The following is a 24065-nucleotide window of genomic DNA, read 5'->3' as shown; positions in this document are numbered from 1 at the left end:
CCCAGTGCCTCTGTGTAAGCAGGTGGCAATAAATGACAGGACAAGTTGGACCAGGTTTTTAGAGCAAAATCCACGCTGTGTGTTTTTCTGGGGAGCAGTGACACAACCTCACCACCCATTCCTTGGCTCACGTGCTCACTGTTTGTCATAGCACAGACACTCGATGGGAAGCTGAAGTCACATCGGTCACTGGTTTCATTGCTTGGGCTTTATTGTTCTCGACTACGGCCTTGTGCCCAGAATGGGTCTCCATTTCACAATGTTTGCACTCGAGACATCCATCACCTTCCTGGTGTGATCAGTGTCACGGTGGTAGCGGTACCCGCAGGTTGGCTTCTGCGCAGTGTAGAAGGGGCTGTATGAGTTGGAGCAACTTGGTGTGTAGAAGAGAAACTTGAAGGAGTTGGGCTGACGGCCCCCAAAATGGGCAACAAAAGGCATGAAGTGAGTGGCCAAAGGTTGGTGGTCCCTGTGGTGACATGCTGGAGACTGCTGGCTTGTTGGGATGGGCAGTGTGCGAGAGACCTCCTGCATTGCTTTGGTCTCCTCCATTCCCTTTGGTCTCTTGCAGTCTTTGCCAGGGGCTTCTTGTGTTTTAGTCACCTGTGGAGCAAAAGAGCCAGACAAATCCGTGACAATTGCCCACACACTTTGCCATCCTCATCAGTTCTTAAGGCCTGACGCAAGAGTTGTGTACTGGTGACCAAAAAGCAGCAAGTTAAACAAACCAGGAGAGCTTAGGGAGTGCCAGCCTGCTTACCCTCGCTGCAAGGGCAGTCAGTACACAGTATAAATGCTGAGAAGTCACGTGTTTACATTTCTTTAGCTAAAAATCTAAGGTGGTGTGATTTAAAGAGAAACTGAGTTTAAAGTCAAATGATGTACTGGAAATGTGGAAGTGACTTAGTGAAAATAAACCAAAGCGTACTGAGGGAATACACGTGGCGAGACTCAAAGGACTTGATTCTCTCTTGACTTGCATTTCAGCTGGTTATTTGTAACACTGCAGAGTGAACATAAAGTGCTACCCAGTTGCTGATGTTCCCGCTGTCAGTCTGACCTGGCTCACCCTTTCATCACTTTTGGGGGATACTACATTTTCCTTCTGTGTTTGGCACAGGGGAGCCCTGGTCCCAGATCAGGATCTCAATTATAATAGCTATAAATGACAGCAATACATGCTCCTTGTAAAGTCTTCACCAGACCGCAGCCATGGCAAACCAGCCATGAAAATGGTTCAACCCAGTCTGACCCACAAGATGCAATGGGCCGTATCGGTGATGACACAAACATAACACTGCCCTTTACAAACACAGCCCGGGGCAGCAGCTCAGCAGGCTCCAGGTCCCTCTGCAGGTACCTACCACCACCCTGTGCCTCGTAGTGCTGTGCTAACTGCTCTTGCTGAATCTCTAAGTGGGTTTTCCCCCCGAGAAACGTGAAGAGAAAAACAGGGTTATGGAATCTTGTGAGGCAAACTCTTCCTCGTCGTCAGTTGGGTCACATTTCTGAAGCCTTGGAGCAAAGGCAGTGCCATCACCCGTACGCACGACACGGGGGACCAAGGACTGCAGAAACAGCCCGTTTTCCCCGTGCATTTGCATGAACCCTTTCCAGAGGAGGTGGTGTGGATGTGTGCCCCAAGACACACACAGGCCTGACTTGTCATGATGGCTGCTCCAAGGCTGTGCTTGACTGGGAAAGTATTTCTGCTGCTGTTATTTAACCATGACTCAGTTATCTTGTTTTCATTGATGACACCCCTGTGCTAATGGAAACTGGCTCTTCCCCCTGGCAATTAGCTGCTTTACTCCTGCGCGTCCTAAATATACGCTTTGCTGTCTGGCTTTATTTTTAACCTTGTAAAGAGGTTTCCTAGTTTCCGTGATGCCTTGGCTTACTTGGTGCTCTATTTCTGTTCCCTGTAGCTGGCTGTGAACACTAGCTCCTAAACGTATTAGGAGGGGGACACCCGCAAATTGTTTAGAAATCTCCTTAAAGCCTTTCAGGGAAATGACCAGATTGGCACAGGTTCACCACCTCTTTTTTGTCACTCATTCCCCCAGTACAGCCACCTGCCAGATGCTTGAAAGGCTCCCTTGCTGGAGCTCAGGACAAGTGTTATTTCAGCACTCGCTGCCACAGGGAAACGCCAGTCTATTTTATCCACAGGGGATAAAACAATGGGATTTTGACTCCTGAAGAGCAGATTTTGTACCACTACAGTCATTTCAGTGTGGTTTATGTATCCCTGCTCCGAACACACTTAGATTTGTTCAGAAATTATTATATTCACATACATGGATGATTATAGCTCATGGCCTTTCTTGCTTTGGAAGATAAGAGACAAGTATGCACACGACTGCGCTGCTGCAACTGCATCCACCCAGCAGGGAGGCATTAATGTTATTAAAGCAGTGCATTTGGGGTGTGGAGGTGTGTTACCTTGAAAACCCAACTGCTAAGTCACGTAGATGCTTTTGAGATGTGCAAGCCTCGCATGTGCTCGGCGATAGAGGGCTGACAGTCATTTCCAGTGACGGGCAGGATACCATGCTAGGGAGTGCTGAGCTTTGGGCTTTGCTCTTGCAATGGGGTTCGCCTGCCCTGGGGGTTCCGGCTTACCCTCTGGGGCATCTGAAGCTTGGCAGAAACATTCTTTGTGCCTGGGTGAGTGCACCTGCTTTACACAATCACTGTCATTGAGGGGAAACACCAGCTCAGCGCGCACAGTGCTATTTATGGCACTGCCAGTGCTCCATGCCTGAATTAAGAGTCCCACATAATCCTGTTGCATCTAGTCATATGTTTAGAGATCCTTAATCCCTCCCAAATTGTCTGTTGCCTCTCAAAGAAGATCCTCACAGGTGAGGTCACGGAGAGAAGGCTGACTTCAGTAATCAAGAAAGCACGAAGGGTTCAGACGTCCACCCCGGATGAAGTGTCCCCCCCGCCTGGCTGCCAGTGCTGCCCATCCTGCCCCTGCACTGCTGCCGTCCCCCTCGCTCTGCAGCAGGGAGTCCCCGCTCCTGCAGCTCCTGGCTTGTCCCCACGGAGCCATCGCAGGGCTATCGCATGCGGTTTGCTCTGAGATCTCAGCGGCCACGGGGGGCAAAGCCAGCTGACGGCGGTGCAGCCGGGATTTGCGCAGCAGTGGAGGGAACGATGCATCGCACCGACAGCACCAGGACCCTTTTGTCCCGGCCACCCTCAGGGCAAGGGTCTTCCAGCCCCCTGCCCACAGGGAAGGGGACACGGCGAGCTGGAGTCCCTCCTCCCAAACCATGAGCCCAGGGCTCCCACCTGTGAGCTCATCTTCCTGGCGGGGACCCCAGCATGCGGGGCCGTCTGGGGTGGAGGCTGGAGGCAGCACTGCCAGGGTGGGCAGCACTGGCCGTCAGGGCCATCATCAGGGTCATCGGGGCCATTGTGACCACCGGGGTGTCACCGGCGTGGTGGCTGTCATAGGGGTGCCCAGGCTGAGCAGGGCTGCTCGGGCAGAGGGTGCGGAGGAGAGCAGGGGCTCGGCCAAGATTAGGAAGGTGCTGTTTGTCCTCACCCGACGGGAACCACCACTGCTGCCCCTCCAGCTGGAGCACGGCTGGGGCTGCTGCCGGCTGCTCTGCCGGCCCTGCCACCCCCACCGAAACATGTCCTTGGCAGCATGGACCCGCTCCCCGCCCCAGACACGAGCCGTTTCTCTCTCCACAGGTGCAGTTTGCTGTTCTGCAGCCACACATGAGGGTTTCTCCTCCCATCCCTCCCGTCCCCTCCCTCCCTCCTTCGGGTCCGGCTGGGGACCCGCGCTGCACAAGCACTTCGCACACCTGCGAGTGCGGCAGGGAACGATCTACATCTGCAGGGCGCAGCTCCTCGCACTGATGGAAAAGCAGATTGTTCTGGGGTGTTTACCCGTATTAGGATCAAAGGCAGCCTCACACTGCGGTGCGTTACATCAGAGCAGTGCTCACATGGCCATTTCTATGCCATAAAACCTGCTGGTGGACTTCCAAGTGCTTTCCTGTGCTTTGTGCCCAGCCCGGCCCACCTGTCCCTTTAGCTGTGTGGCCTCCATCACTCAGGAGATCATGCCGTGTGGCAGTTGTCCTCCCTTAAAATTACAGCCATGCCACCAAACTAGGCAGCTTTTCTTCGTCTTTTGAGTTTGCGCTTTGCAGAAGTCCGCCTGCCCCGCAGCGTACCTACAACGCTCTTCTTGCTAGTCCTGAGCTTTTTCTGGTCTTTGGGGGGAGGTCCATGCTTTACTGGGAGGTGGAAGGTAAAGAGCGAGTATTTTGCAGCTGGAACAAATACACAGGAGTGTGCACATGAACTCTTGCAGGCCTGTTTAGCAGCTTGTGTTCACTGGGATAATAAATTCACCTCAAAACACACATCCCTTCATGTTGTGAGGAATATGTTTTCCTACGCTCACCACCCAGGGTGAGGCAAAACCATTGCTGGTGGGGTGACACGGGTACGGCTCACCGCCCCCGGAGCTCGAGGGTGCTGCGCTGGGGTCCCCCCAGCCCCGGGGGCAGAGGAACACCTCGGGGGCAATTGTCAGGGAGCTGAGTCACACTCTCCTGTTCCCGCAGAGCATCGCTGCAGCCCTGTGGCCCCTTTGAAGTCTCTTTGGTGTAACGACATTTTGTGGGACACCTTCGTGCAAGAGCCCAGGCTTTCTCATTCCACAGGATTTTATTGGCTTCTCTTCTAAAAATAGTTTCTCTTCTCCTTCCCCTTTTCCTTGTCTTTGTCTCTCTGTATATCCTGTTCAATTTGTTCAGCCAAAGACTCTGAATATCAGTGAGCGCATATGCCTTGCCTGTCTTGCAAAGATATTGTGTCTTTTGTCTTTCCAGTAGCGAGTGGGTCCTTCACGTCATCTGATTTCTGCTTTCAAGAGGTGCCAATGAATTTTCTTTAAATGTCTGGGGCTCAGTTAGATGGGTTCCCATGAAGAGCTCTCAGGAGGAATGCTGTTTCCCAGTTTCCATCCTATTACCACTCTTATCTGCAGGCAGGACTATCCCCTTTCCTGCGATCTCGGCGAAAACGCGACTGTAGGTCCCTGTGCTGTGTTCCCTGCACAGTGAGCTCAGGGTGTGCAGGAGTCACACTCGTGCAAATATTTGCAGGATGGTTTCCTTTCTCTGTCTCACACAAACAGCAGTTAAGATAACTGTCAGACAGGGTGTCAGACAGAGTCCCACTAATTGCAGGCCTTGTGCACGGCACAGAGCCGTCCCTTCGGCATCGCCCGCTGCTCCTGGAGCGGATCTCGGGAGCGGCGGCGGGAGTCGGGCACAGGCTGCCCATGGAGACTCCCCGCTCCCCGGCCAGGAAAGGCGTCTGAGCAGCTGGATGGAGCTGCACATCTGCAGAGCAGGCTAAATTCTCTGAAAACTGTCTTAAATACTTCTAACCCCTATACTACAATCACAGTATTGAATCCACGTGGTATGACATTTTATCTCTCCTTTTCTTTCCCCATTTGCCATTCATGTTAATTCACTTTATTTAAGTGCTGCCTGACAATTTATGCCATGATTAGATTTTCCTTTTGAAATATCATAACAGTGCTCATTTTTCATTGTTCATGGGTGATTTAATGTGTCGCCCTAATTTGTACTTTGCGGCAAAAAAAGGTTGTGAAAAGCATAATTTCAAAGTGATTAAAGAAGTGATACTTATCACTGAAAAGAGACATCTGTATCATTTTGACTCTCAAAATATGCTGGAAATATAGAAATAGGTGTGACAGGATGATCTTACCCTGATGCTGTGAGCTGTGTTTCAGAGTTAATGTTTCAACAGCTATTTTGCGTTTAAAGTTCTCCAGAGATCCCAGCATTTATTAATAACCAATGTTACTCATTAACTCCCAATTTTTACTTGCATGACCCAGAAGATTGTTGGCAACGTTAGACGCTTGCTTTTGTACCTGAAACAAGCCATGATTTGGGGCCGAGTCCCACTGCCTTTAGGCTTTTGCATCAGAAAACATCCCAGCCCCTAATGACACGCAGGTCACGCCGGGGAGGAAGATGTGCCTGGCGGCGCGTAGTCCCACCGAAGCCAGTAGGGATCTGCAGCGGGGCTCACAGGCATGGAGGATGGGGAGTTGAATGCTTAGTAAGACACTTCCTAAAAACTCAGTGCTAATTTGCTTCCTAGCATACACACGGGAGAGGGAAAGGATTACACTTCAGCTTTCCCTTGCCTCTGGCTGACGTTCCCTTGTATTGCACGGACACCTGCAGATCTCGGACAGGGACTTCAGGTCCCAAGGCTGGTCTTGGGGCAGGGGACCCCAGCCCTTGGGTCGGGACTGCCACGGCAGGCCAAGAAAAACACCGGAGACGGTGAGAGAAAGATCAAAACTCTCACACCCAAACGCTCAGTATACCACCGACGTGAAAAGACGGGTAGTTCGTGTCAGGTCGGGGATTTTTAAGAGGACTCGGACGTTGAGCGACATTTACGCGAAGGGGCTGACAACCAGCCCCGCTCCTGCCCGGGGACCCCCGGCCCCTCCGCGGCTGCAGAAACCCGCTCGGGCCGGGCCGGGCCGGGCCGGGCCCTCCGCTCCCGGGACCCCCCCAGGCCGGGGGGGCAGCCCTGCCTCTACAGACCCGCAGAGGCACCGGGGGTTTCTTACACCGGGGGTTTCCTCCACCGGGCAACCCCCGGGGCGGCGGGAAGCACCTGGGCGGAAGGAGGGGCCGAGGGTGGGGCCCGCCCCGCCCCGCCCCGCCCCGCCCCGCCCCGCCGCCGCCGTGGCAGCGGCCCCGGTCCCGGCCCCGCGCCCGCCTGCCGCGGCGGGGATGCCCGGTTAGGAGCGCGGCGGGCAGCGCCCGGCTCCGCCAGGATGAAGAAGCATCATCATCATCACTCCGTGCAGGGCACCTTCAGCCGCCTCTTCGGGAAGCGCCAAGCCAGCCCCGCCGCCGCTTCCCTCTTCGCCACCAACCCGCCCTGGATCCTCACGCAGGAGGTGACCTCGGACAGCGCGGGTGGCACCGGTCAGTGTCTGCGTGTCCCCCTCCCCTCCTCCGGGCTGTGTCGTCCCGTCCCGGCCCGGCCGGCCGGGGACCCCCGGCGCGGCCGGTGGGAGCTCGGTGCGCGGCCGGGCGGGCCGGGACCCCGGGGAGCGGCGGTGGTTTGTCGGGCGCCTGCTTGGGAAGCTGCGGGGGGCGTTTGGGAGGGAAGGGGCCGGCCGGGTGCGGGGCCCGAGCCGAGTCCCGGCGGTCCCGGGGGCCGGAGCCGGTGCCGGAGCGGCGGAGGAAGGTCGCCCGGGACCGCGCTCCGCTCCGGGAAGGGAAACTTGTGGCCGAAGCGGGCTGCCGAGGGGTTGGGAAGCTGCCTGGGGCGCTTCCAGTAGCTCTTTCCCACGCAGTGTTCGATCGGCGCCTTCCCGGTTTTGGTTACTTGCCGATAAGCCCGTTTCTTGAAGGAGTGTGTGCGAGGGGGGAGCGGAGGGTGGCATAGTCCTCAGGATTTATTTGGATTTCTTTGTGGGTTTAATTGCAATGCTGCGCCCTGGGGGCTCATGTAGGAGGGAGCCAAGTTAATAGTAGTGGAGCCAGGTAGATAAAAGATAGCAGCTTGTGGATGAAGTTTGGTGGCTCCACGGTTCCAAGAAACGCTTCCAAGCTGAAAAAATGGAAGCGCCGCTTGCTGAGCTGGGCGACGTGAAGTATTGTCCGCTAAAGCGATTGCGAGGTGGTTACACCCTGCAGGCCAAGCCGGTGAAACTGAGATAAAATGAAAATGCGATGGAGAGTTTCATGCAACTCTTAAGCACAAAAGGAAAACTGCTGATTTCTAACTGTCGTAAATCTGAGGAGGATTCAAGCTTCCCTCTGATGTGGTTTGGATTTAAAAAAAAAAAAAGTTGCTGCGTCTGCTTATTACAAGCCTGACTTCCGTGGCTGCAATTGCAGTACAAAGATATTCCTTTCAGGTGTGGGGAACTGCTGTGCCGATCAGCTTGCAAAGTAAAAGCCAGGAGTCCTTGAAACCTGAGCGTAAATAAAAGCTGTTGAATCACTCCTTACCATCCTCTTGGCATTTATATCATTAATTTAACTTGTGCAGGGTAGTGCGACACACAGAAGCTGAGTGTCCGTGTTTGGAGTAACCTGTGCTGAGGCGTGGGCTCGTCGCGAGGAGCGGCATGCTCACAGCTAAGCAGTCCAAGAGACAGATTTTATTGTACCTTGATTTCCACAGCACCATGGTCCTACCCAGTGAAGACCCGTGCCTAGCCCCGTTTCTTGAATATTTGCTGCATAGCTTCATGCCATCGCTGCTGCCAAAAGGGGTCCATTGCTTCTGCTAATCCCCACCTTAGTTTTTCATACAAAGTAAACACAAGTTAAGCAATGTGGAATGGGTGTAGGTTTGCATGTCACTGACTCAGAGATTCCTGAATATAGTGACTGATGCCGCCTCCTCGCTGTGAGCTGTGGATACCCCAGCGTCAAACCTGCTACGCCTACTCCAGGTGATGCAACCCTGAAGTAGGAAGAAGTTCCATTACATGTGGTGCAGATTGCTTGTTTTATTTCCCATGACTGAGAGGACGCAAGTGTCTCCAGGACAGGCTGAATGTCAAAAAGTGGCCAAAGCGTAGTTGGGGCCAGCTGCTTCCGACAGCCTGGGAAGGCGTGTTTCCTGATCCCTCCTTCCAGGAAATGGAGCTGGCAGAGCACAGGTCTTACTGGTGACAGGCTCTTAGCAGGCAAGTCCTGTTTATCTAGCAAAGAAAACACAACTACAAGCACTTCATTTTACTTTAATTAAATGCATTCAGGTTAGCGATGCTTAGTAATCTAGGATCAAAGACCTTGTGATCTTTAATCCAGTTTCTCACTGAGTTTACCTAGTGTCTTGTTTAATATAAAACTCTCATCGTTTCAAGTCTCTGAACTACTCTATCGCTGCTCCGCAAAGCTGTCTGAATCCAAACTCTCATGTTGCATTGGCCTTAATTCTTGCTGTTCATTCGCCGAATGTAGGGTCACCCAGGGGGTTATGCAGAAATAATAATAATTTGCTGGCATCTCTGCTGTCCTTGGGACTCCAGCAGCTCCTCCTTTGTGCTTGGGCCCCTCACAGGCAGGGAAGTGTTAAACTGTTGGTAGGACCACACTAACTGCAGTGCAGGGTGATTAATATTTTGAAAGGTGAAGAAAATGTCCTTTTTGTAAAGAATCCCTTGTAGCGGGAGAAGTCTGGGATAAGGGAGAGGAAGTCGTGACTGACCGTCAGGACAGTGATAGCATGATGGATACTCCTGGGTGTATCCCAGTGTAACTTGTGGTCTAGTGGGTGGGAGAAAGAAAGGAAAAGCTTACATGCTTGCTGGACTCAGTGGTATATTTCAAGGTTGTGTGGAATTCATCTGCCTCCAAACCCATAACTTCATCAGAGGCTGTGGCAGTTCACACCCAGCCCCTGGCGTGGTCAGGTTCTTCATTCCAGGTGTTCATGCAAGTGTTTTTCTTCTGTGGGAATACACAGACAAGCATTTGCCCTCCTCTTTTTTCACTAAATTCCGTGTAAAGCTCTGATTCCTTGGGAGCTTCTTGCCTGATCTCTGCCCGTCCAAGGAGGGCAGAGACTTCGTGACAACCACAGCTACATGCCATGGCAGTCCACGATGGGCTGGGGAGCCCAGCCGTCCGGTCGGGCAGTGTACAGAGGGCACAGGCTGTGCCTCAGGCCAGCAAGGGGACACGCGGGAGGGAGCAGAGACACTGGCTGGGCCATGGCAGCGGCTGGTTGCTTGCACAGTCTCAGTCAGGGACTCTGGGGCACAGCCAGCTCCTCGGGCGGACAGTCCTGCTTCGGCGAGCGCTGCCCTCGGGTTTTGGAGGCTTCGAAAGACAGCCCAGCCCCTTTGCCTGTGTGCGGAGCTTACACAACCTTCAACTTTCTGCTCCTTGGCTTTTAATTGCTGTACGATACTTGACAGAAACTGTTTCTGTGTTTCAAGCTTTAGTGTGGGGTCAGGTTTGAGGACTGCTTCCAAACTTTTTTTTGGGGGGGGAAGGTATTTACTTCTTGGTGTTTGTGTTGTGGGGCAGAGGGGGAGGTTGTTTGCTTCTTCCGTCTCACTGAAACCACTATCGAAATCTGTTAGGTGGGAACACTCCTGCAGAGTTTTCTCTCTGATCACAGCCATTTTGCTCACTTTCTCCCTCCTTCCTCAAACCCTCGTATTTTCTTTAATGTTGGTCTCCTTGGCTACAAATTATTTGTGTATCTCCTTCCAGCCAAGGTGGGGTTTACGTGCTTCAGTGCTTCTGCTTGTTAATTCATGCTATTAATCAGACACAAAGAACGTAATTAAACTAGTTTTATGAGCTTTATTCACTGTCAGAATAAACTGGCCTAAAAGGTGTGGTTCAAGGTAAAAGCACAGGGCTGGGAACTAGGAGTACCAGATGGCTTCTCCTGCTTGTAACACCGGGGCTCTGTGACTGCTTTCTGCCGTAGCGTCTCCATTCACAGTAGTGTTCTGTGGGAAGACATTCAGAGCATTTCTCCATAAGGCAGGCTGAAGTGTGAAAGTGTTGTGGCAAGCATGATTTGCCCCCCCAGTGCCAATTGCACCAGGGGTCAGAAACAGATTGTTCCAGCAGCACGCAGAAGGATGCTGCGGGCGCTGGTGGTGTCCATCCACAGCAGGGAGAGCAGCTGCGGCACCTTCCTCCTGCTGCCCTCAGCCACTGGCAGCAAAACGTGGAGGGGAAAAACCTCCTTGGGAAGCCTCTGCATGTGCCGTTTCCATCGCTGTGTCCGAGCGGGGCAGCGAGGTGTTCCCCTCCACTCGCCCTGGTCTTGCTCAGCACAAGCCAGCGGGCAGCCAGGGGTCAGGGACACCTTCGCTGTCCCTCTCTGCTGCATAAGTGACGGGGACCTGTGGTCGTGATGGGGCTGAGTGAAGAACCTGTATTCAACTCTGAGCTTTGATGTAACCGCTCTGCCCGCAGAGTGGTCAGCAGGCGAGGAAGGGCAGGAGCTCTCCCCCTCCAGTTGGTCAGACTCTGCTGCTGCCTCCTCCCTCGATTCCAGCTGCTGACGGATCGGCCGAGATCAGATCCTGCCCGTGCTTACGAGCTGGTTTGTGTCACCTCTGCGGGCACCTGCTCTGGACCCACCTCCTGCTCTCCTGGGGGTCACAGCCTCGTGGCACTGTAAAGAGACGATCCAGCTGCTCCTGAAGCATTTTCCTTCCCTAAAAGTAATCTGGGTGGGGAGTGAATTGAGTGCTTGTGCTAACGTTTGACCCTCCTGAGGTAAATTTAAGTTAGCTACTATTAGAAATAAGCCTCTCAGAATAGACTTTGACATCTGTGCTCATTAAACTCCAGCATCTGGAGCTCTGGGAAGGCTCTCTGTGCCTTGCAGGTGCATGCTGGGGTTGCCAGTGCCCGCCCAGGGGTCCCGCTCACCTGGGACCTCTCTCCCCCTATCTTCAACTCAGCTCCAAAACACCCAGCTACTCATCAGAATCTGATGGATTTTTCCCATTCCTGGGAGCTGGTAGAGCAAATTCTTCACAGCGCTTTTTAAAATCAGGTGGTGTCCAGTGTTGTTGTTGTTTCCTGTTGCCTCAAATGCAGTGCTGCTGCTAACAGTCTTCTCTTCCTCTCAGGTGATGTGATTGAAGTGTATTATGGTGACAATCGCTTCGGGACAATGACCGACTCTGGCACAGCAACGCTTAAACCTCGTCCGAGAGTCCGGCCGCTGCTGACTTTCTTACCCCTTGTGAGTATCTGGCTCGCCGCTGGGGTTCATTACAGCAGTGCATGTAACTGGTACCCAGAACCAGCTGGGCTGGCTGCTGCTCTCATCCTCTACCTGAGGGAAGAAAATAAATGAAAAGCAAAACCACTCTATAATAATGCTGGATACGAGGGATTAGGAGGTGATCTGAGTTCAAGGCTTGTGTTGGACATAGGCAAGATACTCAGGCGAGAGATGTAAGCATCATCAGACTTGCATTTTCAATTTAAAAAAAAATTGCTGAGCATGTAGATGATAGATCTGGCTTGCACTGCGTTTTATCTAACCGCTACTGGCGGTTATCTCTTTCTGGATCAGGCATGTTGCTGGAGAGAGCAATAGCAAAACTGTGCCCTGTTTACAGGAGGGGAACGAGGAGGCGATGCAGAGGCTGTCTCTCCAGGCTCTGTATGAGGGAAATGGTTCCCTGCAGAGCTATCACTGCTCCAGCAGCAGCTGGATGCAGGGACTGAAGCAGCAAGTGCCAAAGCAGCTGGACCCAGAGGTGGCTTTGGCCCAGCTGGGACTCCAGAAGCCACACATACTCATTGCTGGCTTTGATGCTCTGCTGCCGTGTGTGCCAAGCAAGCTTTCCTCCCCCATGTAGCACACCTTTTCAAAGGTCTTATCCCCTAGAGTACAGTGAAGTGCATGATTGCTCAGAGATGTTTTGGAGATGGTAATAGCTAAACCTGAAGTGATACATGCAGTGAAGACAGTAAAACCCTTAAAAGCCTTTGGTCTTGACAAGGAAATCCCCTCTGAGAGCAAGCGATGTTTTTCCTTGTACATCCTCGTCCTTCAGAGCAGCCATCACCTACAGCAGAAAATGGGCTGGTCTGCTGTCACCTGGGTGCAATTAGGAGTTAATGGGGTTGTGCATGTGTCATCTGGAGGACAACTGGGGAGGGAGAGGGAGTTTATATATCTGAGAGCATAATTGGTAAGTTATGGGGTTACACTGGCTCTATAAAAGGGTTGTGCCCTCTGTGATGCCTTCCAATAGATCACAGCAGGTAAAAAATCTCACCTGGGCTCTGAGACAGGTAACTGTAGGACTGGTGCCTGAGAAACTCCTCTCCAGTAGCACAGGCTTGGGTGTGTGACCATAGCTGGTGCCCCATATCACCAGGTTTTTAGAGTGCAGCTAGCCTTTTGCATCTCTTTAGAGCTTTCAAAAGTTTTACTAGTGGAAGCATATGTGGTAGAGGAACGAACAGCACAAATGTCCCTGGGATAAATACTATGGGTTGTCACCCCAGCCATGCTGCTTTCCTGCTGCCTGCAGAGGCACAGCTGGCTCTGGGGCTTTTTTCCTCCCTCGGTTGCCCTTGTGAGGGTCCCTCTCATGGTACTTCTCTTCCGAGAGTAACAGGTTTAACTGAAAAAAATTAGTAGGAATAAGCAACACTTTTTAAGGACCAGTCTGTGTTGGGTATTTGCATTATTTTCATTAGGTTTGATTACGATTTGATTTGGCACAGATGCTTCTGCTGCCACGTACATATCTGCACTGGGCTGTTCTGCAGCTCCTGCCTTAACTCTTTCTTTCCACCCACCCACTCTCCTGCGCGGGGGGAGGCTGAGAAGCAGCTGCCTGCGTAGCTGTGAGTCAGGAGGATGCACACACCCTGCCCGGCAGCCAGACCCGCCACAGAGCAGCTGCCTTCCCCCCCAAACCGCCTGGTCCTTGGCCGTCCCGAGCTGAGTCGCAGCAGGGGTTGCAGGAGAGGGGGGCTTTGCTGCCAGCCTCTTGGGTACCACCGCATCCCCCTGCCCACCCGGCTTCCCAGGCACTGCAGGTGCAGGCAGAGCTTTGGCTTTTTTTTTTTTTTTTGGCTTTATTTGGAATAAATTCCTTTAGTTAACCACCAAGCTTCCCTAGCTCTGGTTCAAAACAAGAAGTTTGGGGGTAGGTCTTCATATTCGGAGAAATCCTTGGCCTCTCTGAGATCCCAGGATGCTAAGCAGTTGTATTTTGGTGCTTTTGTTGTGACAGGCAGCCTCAAACCTAGTTCATTTAATGGGTGGGAAGTGTGGGCTCCCAGCAGACCAGGGGAGCTGGGGTCCATGAGGACAGACAGGCTCCCCTTCGCTGGGGACAGGGGATATCTAACTCTGTTCCAGCGCTGAAAAGCGATTCCTGGTGGTTATGGTGAAAGCTCCCCTCAACGGGATCCTCGGCACGCATAAATCTGATGCAGGTACCACAAACTGGAAATGCAGGTTCCTGGTGCACCACCCCAGCACAGCAGCCTGCTCTGAATCAGCTGGAGGTTTGCTGGGCTGGTCCCACCCCTAGCAAACACAGCAGAGGGAAACAATCTTTCTAGTCATCTCTGGAGACTGGCAGTGTACTGGAGATGCTTTCCATTTTAGAGGCCAGCTCATGACGTGAGGATGGGTGGGTTTTGAGAGATGCTGAGCATTAGCAACTGCAAGAGAAATTTTTGGTGTGAAACAGGCTTGTCCAGTTTTTAGGACCTGTTGAAATGACATGTCCAAAATTACTACTTGTTTATGAAATGTGGACTGTTTCCTCCAGCTTTGCATAGATCTCTTCCGACTGTCATTCCCTTTCTACTCCTATCCAAACATGTGATGCATATGTTGCTCTTAATTCAGTGCTCAGACATCTTTGTTTCCCTGTAAATGAGCAGGTATCCTCAGTGTGCTCTGGAGACTGGCAGCAATGAATTTCCATAGCAAATGAGAGCTGCTGGGTTTTTTTTCTTTGTGGTTTTTGGTATCTCATTGCTCTGAACAGTTTCATTATTGGCTCTTGAAGTGCATCTGTTAGCCTTTGTCTTCCCTCTGGCTTTCAGCTGAAGTTAAGGATCTTTCCTCTGCCTTGTACTGTAACTTTGGGCCAGTAAAGAGGTCTTAGATGAGGCTATAAGGCTCACCTCTGATGTTTTGCCACTAACAGATCTGTCCTAATGCCTTAGCAGACTTCGGCTTCTCCATCAGCACAAAGTTGTCTGATCAGTTGTGCAATCCCAGGAATTTGAATTCCCACTCACTCTCTCCTGGCTCGCCAACAACTGGCTCATTCCCTTGTGGTTATAGAGGATCTTTGGTCATCTGCAGGGTGATGGACTTTGCAAGCAAAGCATGTGTATTTTCTTATTATTTTGTCAAAAGCTGGGGGATTCCAAGGCCCTTCTGAAGGAGCCCAGGCTGCTGCTGTTAATGTCAGCTCTGCTCCAGCAGCTCCTGTGTTCCTGAACCCCCTACACCCAGGGCAGCATGTGATGTTAATGTGCTGTCTGAGCCCTGGATGGGGCTCACTGTATAAAGACAGTTTCACCTTTGATCAAGGAGACTTTGGAATCCTATAGCAAACTCTTGTAAAAATAGTGATAATGCCAGTGAAAGGCAAAGGACACCGGCTCAATCATTATCTAGGCTTTTGTATGCAGAAAACCACTGCACTGAGCAGTGCAGGCTGATGGTAGGATAATGTTTCCTTTGCACAAGTGGCTGTTAACAACTAATGCAAACAGCTGCTTGGGGTGAGTAGGAGTGCAACAGGGTGGACCCCGGAGCCTGGGAACGGCGCGGTGTGTCCCTCACCACTGCCCGTGGGGGTCTGCGAGCGTCTGCTTGTGGACTGTTATTTCCTTGCTCCGGGTCTCTCCCAACGCTGGTATGTGAAAGTCCAGTCCACCGCCTCAGTCACTTACCTCTGTGCTGCCAGCCCAATTCAGCATCGGTTTGTGTTTCGGACGTGGGTGCGTTAGTGTACGCTTCACGAGCAGCTCCAATCCCTCTGCAGAGCAATATTAGCTGTGAGTCACTGGAGGAAAGGAGAGGCTTTCTGCTTCTGGCAGGTGTACGAGGCAGGAGCCCTGGTCAGCACTCTAGGTGAGTCAACATGCCATGAATATCTCATGGTGGGTGGCTGTAATTATCCAAAGTGCCCTAGCTGTAAGCATCCTCGCAAACGTGTAGGCTGCTAAATTGCATGGTCCTGTACCAGCTAAATGCACTGCTCAGTTTACTGCATGAATGTGAAGGGAATAGTTGAGAGTGAAACAAACCACACAAGTAGCAGTTTTCCCCAGAGCGTTCAGATATGCTGGTGCCAGTTTCCCAAAAAGCTGGAAGTCTGTCTGTGACTTCAGTGCGGTGTGTGCGTGACTGCAGCATGAGCTGGCAGTGCTAGCTGGAGAGCAATACCCACAAAACCTGTGGGAGCTATTAAATTTGCTTGATATGTGAATGGTGAGAAACTAATGCTGCTGATTGCGGGCTGGGGAGCCCTAAGCTTGGATGTGAGATAGCCATGCTCTTGTCCAGCCCCTCTGCACCTGACTAGCACAGGGGAATTGTGTCCATGGCTTGTGCAACCTTGATCACTTCATTCATCCCCTTAAAGCCTGTCAACAGCAGCTACCGCAGGGACCTCCATGTGTTGGAAACGGCCCTGGATCCCATCAGGCTCCTGTTCGTGTAGACAAATTACCAGCTATACAGGCTAGGGCCTGCTTGTCAGTGCTTTGCTCTGATGCCCTGGGTGTAAAATTAACAGCTCCGTTTTCTCAACTATTGCAGAATGCCCAAGAATCCCATGGGGTGGCTGTGCCAACGCCGTCGGTGCCAGAAAACTTTGAGGAAAAAGCAGCTCTTGGTAAGGGATCTTCTCTGCTGAGTCCTGGACAGACGGTGCTAAGTGCTCAGCAGTACTGTGCCCTCGGGGAAGGAAGTGTGTGTGTACGGAGCTCTGGAGCAGACAGTCTGATCATGAGATTTTCATGCTAAAATACAGTCTACTATGAATTATTTTTTGAAGTCATTGAAAATGAATTCATTTCTAAGGGGTGAGGCATAGTGGCTGTTACAGTTCAGCAAGTTTTAGACAGCTGCTGAGCAAAATAAACTGGCTTCCTAGGAGAATAGCTGGCCAGAGGGGATGCTGGCCGTCACAGCGCTGACGGAGAAGGTGCTCACACCACCATGCTCTCGCTCTTCCTTGCAGGGTCTGGCTCCCAGATCAATGGGAACTACCGAATGTACAGCTCAGTGGGGGACCTGCGCCCACAGGCTCTCGAGGGGGATGACCTGGACGAAGACATCCCTCCGCCACCGTCGGTACCCCCACCGCCCCCTCCAATAGCACCAGCGCCTGCGCCACCACCTCCAGCCTCGCCGGCCCCTCCACCGCCCGAAACGCTGCCTCCGCCACCGCCCCCACCTGAGACGGTGCCGCCGCCTCCTGCCATGGCACCTCCGCCACCTCCAGCCTCTGCCCTGTCCTCCCCCAGCACGCCGGCTCCTCCAGACTTCATCCCGCCAGCCCCACCGGGCGCCCCGCCGCTCAGCCAGGCCCTGGCACCCTTCGCCACCGGCATGTCCAAGTGGAAGTCCGAGACGGTGCTGAACACCAGGCAGGTGGATGCTGAGGGGCCGCTCTGCCCTGCTGAGGCTGGGGTGCCCACTGCCCCTGGCCCAAAGGAGAGCCTGCAGCCCAAGCACTGTCCCGAGCCCCACCTCACCTTCCCCAGGTCCTTCAAGGTGCCCCCCCCGGCCCCAGCCCGGTCCTCCTCCATCCCTGTGCAGGAGAGCCAGCCCATCCAGCGGGAGCCCTTCCCCAGGCAGCCTCATTCCCGGCCTCCCCTCCCGCCTTGCTTCACCATAAGACCCGCAGCCAAGGCTCACGCAGGAGGAGAAGCTGACCAAAGAAATTCCCCGCTGAGACAGGGCGTCGTGAAACCGGCTGTGCCGACACCCCCGCCGCTGAGCCCCAAGCCGGGTCTAGGGCTCAGCCAAGGGATGAATCCTGCCGGCTGCCGGTCCCCGCTGCCAAGCTCCGAGATGGAGAAGGTTCCCCAGCTGAAAACGGGCGAGAGAGACTCTCCTCCAAGATCCGAATCTCTCTCTGCGAACGACCTGGACCTCCCGCCTCCGGACTACCCGACCTGTGAGGACGACTGGAGGGACGCCGGCAACCTGAGCAGGCTGCGGCATGAGCTCTCGGCCCTCCTGCGCTCCCCGCGGAGGGAGGAACGGCCATCGGAGAAGCCTTCTGGTCCCCGGCCAGTGGACGGCAGTACTGACCGCACCGGCAGCCGTGAGCCCAGCCTCGGCGGGCCCCAACCTGCCGGACCTGCTGGGAAGGACGTGCGGTTACCCGCGGGAGGGGAGAATGAGAAGAAAGAGGTGCCCAGCAGCCCCCCCAGTGCCAAGGGGGGCTCTCCCAGCATGGTGCTCCCTGCTCCGGAGAGCAACCCCACCGCGCGGACCTGCAGTGTGATGAAAATCAGGAACGAGCTGGAGGCTGTGCTGTCCCTGAAGAAAGAAGGGAAGCCTGCCCTGGGGCTCGGCAGCCAGAAGCAGGGCACCGAGGATGGCAGCAGCACCCCGCGTCTGAGGAAGAGCCCCCCTGACCCGAGGAAAAGCCCCCCTGACCCAGCTGACTCGGTGTTGCCGAAACCGGCCCCAAGCCCGGTCCTAGCACCAGCGGCTGCAGTGGAGAAGGATGAGATGGGGCACGAGGACCATCCCGCTCCGGCCACGAGCAAGGCCGCAGAGAACTTGTCCCCTGCTCCCGGGTCTCTCAACAGCAGCGCGAGCCCCCCAGACCCACCTCGGGGACCAGCGGAGGAGCCCCCTGCTCCCGCCTCTCCCTCGCCCCCCGTTTCTCCCGCACAGAGCCCAGTGCCGCAGCCCAGCGCGGCCATCTTCCAGTACAAAGTGCACCGGGCTGGGGCCGGCCCAAGCTCGGCCGACCCGCCCTGCCCCACGAGCTTGGCCAGCGGCCCGCCGGGCGCCTCGGGAGCGGGACGAGAGGAGGTGCTGATCCACCCCGTGACGGGCGAGCGGGTGGAGCGGGGCTCCCCCATGGCGCTGCTCCTGGCAGCCCGGCAGCGTGCCCAGCGGGGCCGGCAGGCTGGTGAGGCGGGAGCCACGCCGCGGGCCAAGCCGGCCCTGAAACTCGGCAGCGCCTCGTCGGACACCGCCTCCGCCGGCTTCTACCGCCACGAGTCCAAGCCCTACTCCTTCACCGTGGTGCCCCGGCCGCCCGTGGCCGGTGCAGCGGGGTCGGGACGGAGCAAACCTCCGTCCTTCTCCAGCTCCTCGGAGCAGGGCCGGGACGCGCGGGCGGCGGGCGAGGCGCAGCCCTCGAGCCCCCTCCCCGGGCACCGGCGGGCTGCTGCCTCCAGCCTGCTGCGGGGCCTCCTCGAGGCCGGGCAGCCGAACCAGGCCGGCGTGCCCAGGGAGGAGGAGAACGGGGAGACGGCGCTGGACTACGGGATTATCCCCCCGCCCCCTGAATTCAGCAACGAGGTGGACGAGACCGAGGGGTCCCTCCCGAGTCGGGAGGAGAACCGCAAGTGCCCCAGCTTCCCCGACTGCAGCCGGGGCTCGGATGCACCGCGGTATTTCAGGTGGCCCGGCTACGGCCGCGGCTACGGGGGCAGCCGTGAGCCGCCAGCCCCGCTGCCCTCGGAGAAGAGCAGGAGGAGCGTCGACTTCACGCCCCAGTACCCAGATTTTGGCGGCTCTGCCGGTTACTTCAGCCACTGCCCGAACCCCCGCCCGCTGATCAAGAAGCGCCTGTACGTCTCTGAGCCCGACAGCTCCTACCCCCGGGCGGCTGCAGCCCCCCGGGGCACGGGTGCCCTCTCCTCCTACGGCCCCGGGGGATACAGCTCCCCGGCTGGGGAGGGGGTCCGCCGCCTCAGCTCTGCCCACAGGAACGGCCCCGCGAGCGCGCAGGGCAGGCGGACCTCCATTGATGCTGCCAGGAAAGCCGCGCCGTACGGCAACGCCGGGGCCGATGCCAAGTACAAGGGGCAGAACGGGGATTTCTCGCCCGCTGGTGCGGTGGCAGCCGGCAGGTATGTTCCCCCCCACCCCCGCCTTAGCTGACCCCTTCCCTGCCCTCTGTGTCCCTCTGATTTGAAGAAGAGGAGGGCTGAGCCCTGGGCTGGCCCCAGAGCAGCACCGAGGCCCAAGAGACGTCGATGCCGCTGGCTGAGCTCGCTCCCGGCCGGGGTCTCTCCCCGCCGCCTCGGTCCGTGGCTGCGGCATGGCTGCTGCCTGCTCCCAGCCGTAACCCTGGTGCCCGTCGCCCTGTCGTCCCCGCGTTGCTGAATGGAGACATGAGGCGACAAAAGTCACCCTGCTGCCACTAGAAAAAAACCAAACCCAAACAAACCATAATTGCAATATCGAATAAACCCAAAGGGTTTCCTTGGCTTTCAGTGACTTTCCCTCTGTTTTCCCTCCAGACCTGCCCACGGCAGCTCGCAGTACAGCGGACATACCAACACCTTCACGGTCAGGCCCGGCGCGCGGCAGCCCATCTCCTACACCTACCAGAGCGGCCACCGATAGGTTTGTCCGCAGGGCTGCTCCGCCGCCTTCGTCTGGCTGGGAAGGGGTGAGAAGGCGCCTGGGTTGGTTGTCTCCTTCTCTGCGGGCACCAGGGACGGTCCCAACCCAGGCAGCAAACACACTGCTTGAAACCACTGACGGAGAAGGCGAGGAGTGAACCTGGGACTCGGACTCTTCTCAAAAAGACTGTCACGGAGCGCGGTTACTACAGAGGACAGGCTGCTGTCTTGTTACGTGAGCAAACACAGTTTTCCTTCTCCTATTTCCCCCCACCCCACCCTGTATTATTTTCAAAATTGCAGCCTGGTAGGTCTTCTAAGAAAGCCAAAAAGCATCCTTAGTTCTCTTTAAAGAGCATTGCCACTGGAGAGATTGTTTTCAATTTGTTATTTTTAGTTGGTTTAAATCCAACATGCTTGGGAGTCGGGAGAAACCAACTGCGAGATGTGCATAATGGAAGCAAGCCAGTGTATAGCTACACGCAGGGGAATTAAAAGAAGAATGTGAGGCCAGTGGGACAGAAACAGAGTTTAGGATGTCTAGATCCTAACCTCTTCTGTCCCCACCTCCTCCAACAGCCTTGAGCAAATCAATTATGCCGATGCCTTAAAAACAGCTCCTGCCTTTCAGTGCCTGTCCTGCTGAGCCGGGGGCAGCTCTGCCGCGAGGGTCTGAGCCCCCTTCTCCGGGGATCAACTGCGGGGGGGCAGCAGCTTTGTGAGCACCAGCCCTTGCTTTCCTGTGCCTTTTGGTCACTGTAAATGTTTCTGTTGGTAATTGTGCCTCATGGAAGAAGGCTGCGAGGCCTGGATGGATGGCTGTAAAGCACTTTGGAGACTTAAGACATTGAGCAGTTCCTTTCCTTTATCAGCTGGTGGGTGTCAGCAGCTCACCGAGGTGCTGTGCTGGTGGTGCTTTCCTCGAGGGGCCTCTCGCCACTTCATACCCACATAAACCCCACCTCTAAAAGCTAAGCCCCAGGGTCCTTATAAGTTGTTATACTGAGACTTGGCTTTAGTTTGCCTGGTTTGGGGTACTAAGCAGCTAAATTCTGGTGTGGTTGTGGAGTATTCGATGCTCCTGGTGTGTGGAAGGTCTGTGGTGACGTACCGGAGGGAGCTGGCTCCCGCTGGTTCCGTAAGCGCTTGCCTGGGTGCTGGGCGTGCGTGCGAGCCTGTCCCTGCTTCTTGCCAGTGCCTCTCTGAAGGATCTGGTGATGGCTATGCGGTGAGGTGGGGGACAAGAGTAGCCTTAAAGTGGGTATTCTACACTACAGAGCAAGCAATACAGTCTCACGATAGCTGACCAAAGTTTTGAATAGCCAAATTCCTGAAATTAGAAATATAAAATCTTCCTCATAGGTAAAATTGCTGAAAATCACTGTAAGATAAGTGTAAAAACTTGTAGAGAATGTTTTCTAATCACTGACAAACTAAAAGCACTTTGAGACATGAGTCTACTTTTATGGAAAGCACTTTCTATTTTCAGTACTATACAATATCATTAGTTCCACTCCAGCTTATCCTGTGTTGCATGCACGTGCGTATGTGTGCATGTAAGCAGATTTTGCTCTACAATTCAACTCAAAATTCAGTGATAAATTTTCCTTCATGGTGGAATTTTCAAGAGAGTTATATTGTTATTAATGTCATGTTGTTGACGTTCTACGTTTTATTTTATTTCCAACTTTACCTAATAATTTAACAGCTGTTTCAAATATTGCAGCAGCTTCAAAGTATTCTGAACTTTACTTTGCTGTGAATAAAATGAAAACGCAAATACAGTAATTGGTCTAACAGCTAATTCAAATGGCATTTTTATGCCAGTAAGTCACAGTGACTTGGAAGATTTCCAGACATGCTCACCCCAGCCAGTATTGAAATAACATGTTTTAAATATCTGGGTGTTGGTTTTTAAAAACTGCTTATGGAGAAAAGTGACTATGGAGTAACTATCTGGGTACTTAAGTGTGCCAGTGTAATGCAGAATAGCCCCCACCTTAAAAGATGGAAGTTCCTCCATGCAAGGAGCATGCTGAGGATTCCTTATCTATGGAAGTAAAGCCATGATCCTGTTTGAGTGGCTCCAGGGTCATGTTTTAGTATTGGATGAAGTTTCATCAGTTTAACTTGAAACAAAACGAAGAAGCCTTTCTGATAAGATTGCAACCTAACTGTTTTTTTTTCCCCTGATACTTGTTTTTTCAAAATAATAAGTTATAACGACAAATTAATTGTCAAAAGCAGTTTTAAATTTAAAGGCTTGTTGGGAGACTTCAGCTTTCAAGATTGACTTTTCCCAGAAAGAGGAGGGGGTGTGTGCAATTTTCCCCCTCAAGAATTCTCCTAAATTTGAGCATATCCCCAACATAAGTTGTTTTTTTTTTTGTTTGGGTTTTGTTCTTTTTTTTTTTTTTTTTTTTTTAAGAGCAAAATGTGAAACTCCAATGGTGGCACTTGCTTTGAATTTCACATACACTATTTCACCCAGACATGCAATTCATATGTAGTTGTAATATGGTGTTCTATAGTGTGGAGTGTCTTGTTTCTAGCAGACGTGTATTTGTTTATATTAAATATTAGAAGCATGATAATATAAGTAAGTTTTATGAAATAGCCATTATTCATCCAAAGAACACCCATTCTGGGAATGCTCAGTGGACTAAGCTGTAACTAAATCAGGTAGGACTCCGTTCACAGTTGTAAAACTGGTTAGCATGAATGTTTTAAGCAGTGGAACTATTCTATTCTTTAAACACTTTGGGCTATCCCTACTTCTTTTGAATGCATTAAGCAAAATTCTAGTATTTCAGTAACAACTAGACATTTATGCTGGGGCCCCTGTTTGCGTTACAAAGAAACCACTGTCAGAGCTGTTGGCAGCTAAAGCACTTGAGGAGAAAGTTAATCCATAATGAAGAGCAAGGACTTCTTGGCTGGAGGGATAGGGAAGAGCTCCCTCTTCCTCGGTCAGGTAACTTTGTCAGGACAACACCTAGGTATACTGTACTCCGATTCCTGTTTCTGCTCCTCCCCAGCTCTGTTTCACTATATAAATTTAGCAACAGAAGAGGAAGAAACTAAGGGGTAGTAATGGAGCAAAGCAACCTACCGTACAGCCCAGTCTTAGCACTGAAAGCAATCTTGAAGCCTGACAATGGAATTATTCTCACTTCAACCCTCTGATGCAGTTCCGTCATTCAAGTCTTGATACAACTTAAAATATCCCCTGCAGCTGCCTCTTCCTCAAAAGTACCTGCTAATGTAGTATAACTGAGAGCTTTACTTGTAAAGTGTTGAACAAAGTCTCTTATTTATGAGTGCCATTGAACACCAACCTTCTTCCATTAAATATGTCTGGATGTATTGTTTTATTACACGTGTGGTCTGACTTTTTTTAGTATTGCTCAAGTGGTTCGTCTGCTGTAAAATTGAGATCTTTGCATTTAAGATTAAAAGGACAGGAAAATGTAGTTCAAACTGGCCTTAGCAACAGTCTGAATTTCAGCTTACCTAGGGCTTGGTCCAGTTTCTACCTACCAGTTGTTGATATAAACCCTGTGGCAATTTAAGTGTTTTTAGAAGCCTGATGAAGAAATGAATGGGCAGCTAGCCTTAACTGCCCTGTTGCTCTAGAAACACCCCTCGCATCCAGCTGGTTAGGCAGGCTGGCAAAGGAGCTTGTGCAGTTCAGCCTGTGCTGCTTCTATAAATAGCTCTTGGTTTTGAGCTTTTCATTAGTAATGAAACTTGCATACTTATTTGCAAGTCCTAACTAGAGTGATGTACTTAAAATTGAAAATGCAGCGTGAGCAATGCAAGCAGCAACATAAAAGGCAGGCTTGTCTTCATAGTGGCTTATTCTCTCCACTCCTCAAAATTATACTTCTTTGCATTCTCATCTCTTTAATCCAGCTC

The 24065-nt window shown here is 52.9% G+C and overlaps 1 protein-coding gene across 1 annotated transcript; it reads left to right on the top strand.

Moving 5' to 3' along the window:
- The first annotated feature begins 6790 nt into the window (after positions 1 to 6790).
- On the top strand, positions 6791 to 23521 carry C26H6orf132 (chromosome 26 C6orf132 homolog). The gene is made up of 5 exons (XM_069771054.1): positions 6791 to 7028; positions 11672 to 11787; positions 16363 to 16438; positions 16787 to 19649; positions 20043 to 23521. Exons 1-5 carry the CDS (start codon positions 6875 to 6877, stop codon positions 20146 to 20148), a joined length of 3315 nt encoding a protein of 1104 aa, XP_069627155.1. The 5' UTR covers positions 6791 to 6874; the 3' UTR covers positions 20149 to 23521.
- Positions 23522 to 24065: the final 544 nt, after the last annotated feature.

This window comes from Haliaeetus albicilla, chromosome 26, assembly GCF_947461875.1.
Source record: "Haliaeetus albicilla chromosome 26, bHalAlb1.1, whole genome shotgun sequence".
Taxonomy (NCBI): Eukaryota; Metazoa; Chordata; class Aves; order Accipitriformes; family Accipitridae; genus Haliaeetus; species Haliaeetus albicilla.
This window is presented reverse-complemented; position numbering and strand designations above follow the sequence as displayed.

What these genes read in the sequence shown, in the direction of transcription:
- C26H6orf132 (XM_069771054.1), top strand. Translation starts at nt 6,875, where the DNA reads ATGAAGAAGCATCATCATCATCACTCCGTGCAGGGCACCTTCAGCCGC. An exon ending in TGAGGAAAAAGCAGCTCTTG is followed by an intron (nt 16,439 to 16,786) that starts GTAAGGGATCTT and finishes TCTTCCTTGCAG; the next exon opens with GGTCTGGCTCCCAGATCAAT. An exon ending in GGTGCGGTGGCAGCCGGCAG is followed by an intron (nt 19,650 to 20,042) that starts GTATGTTCCCCC and finishes TTTTCCCTCCAG; the next exon opens with ACCTGCCCACGGCAGCTCGC.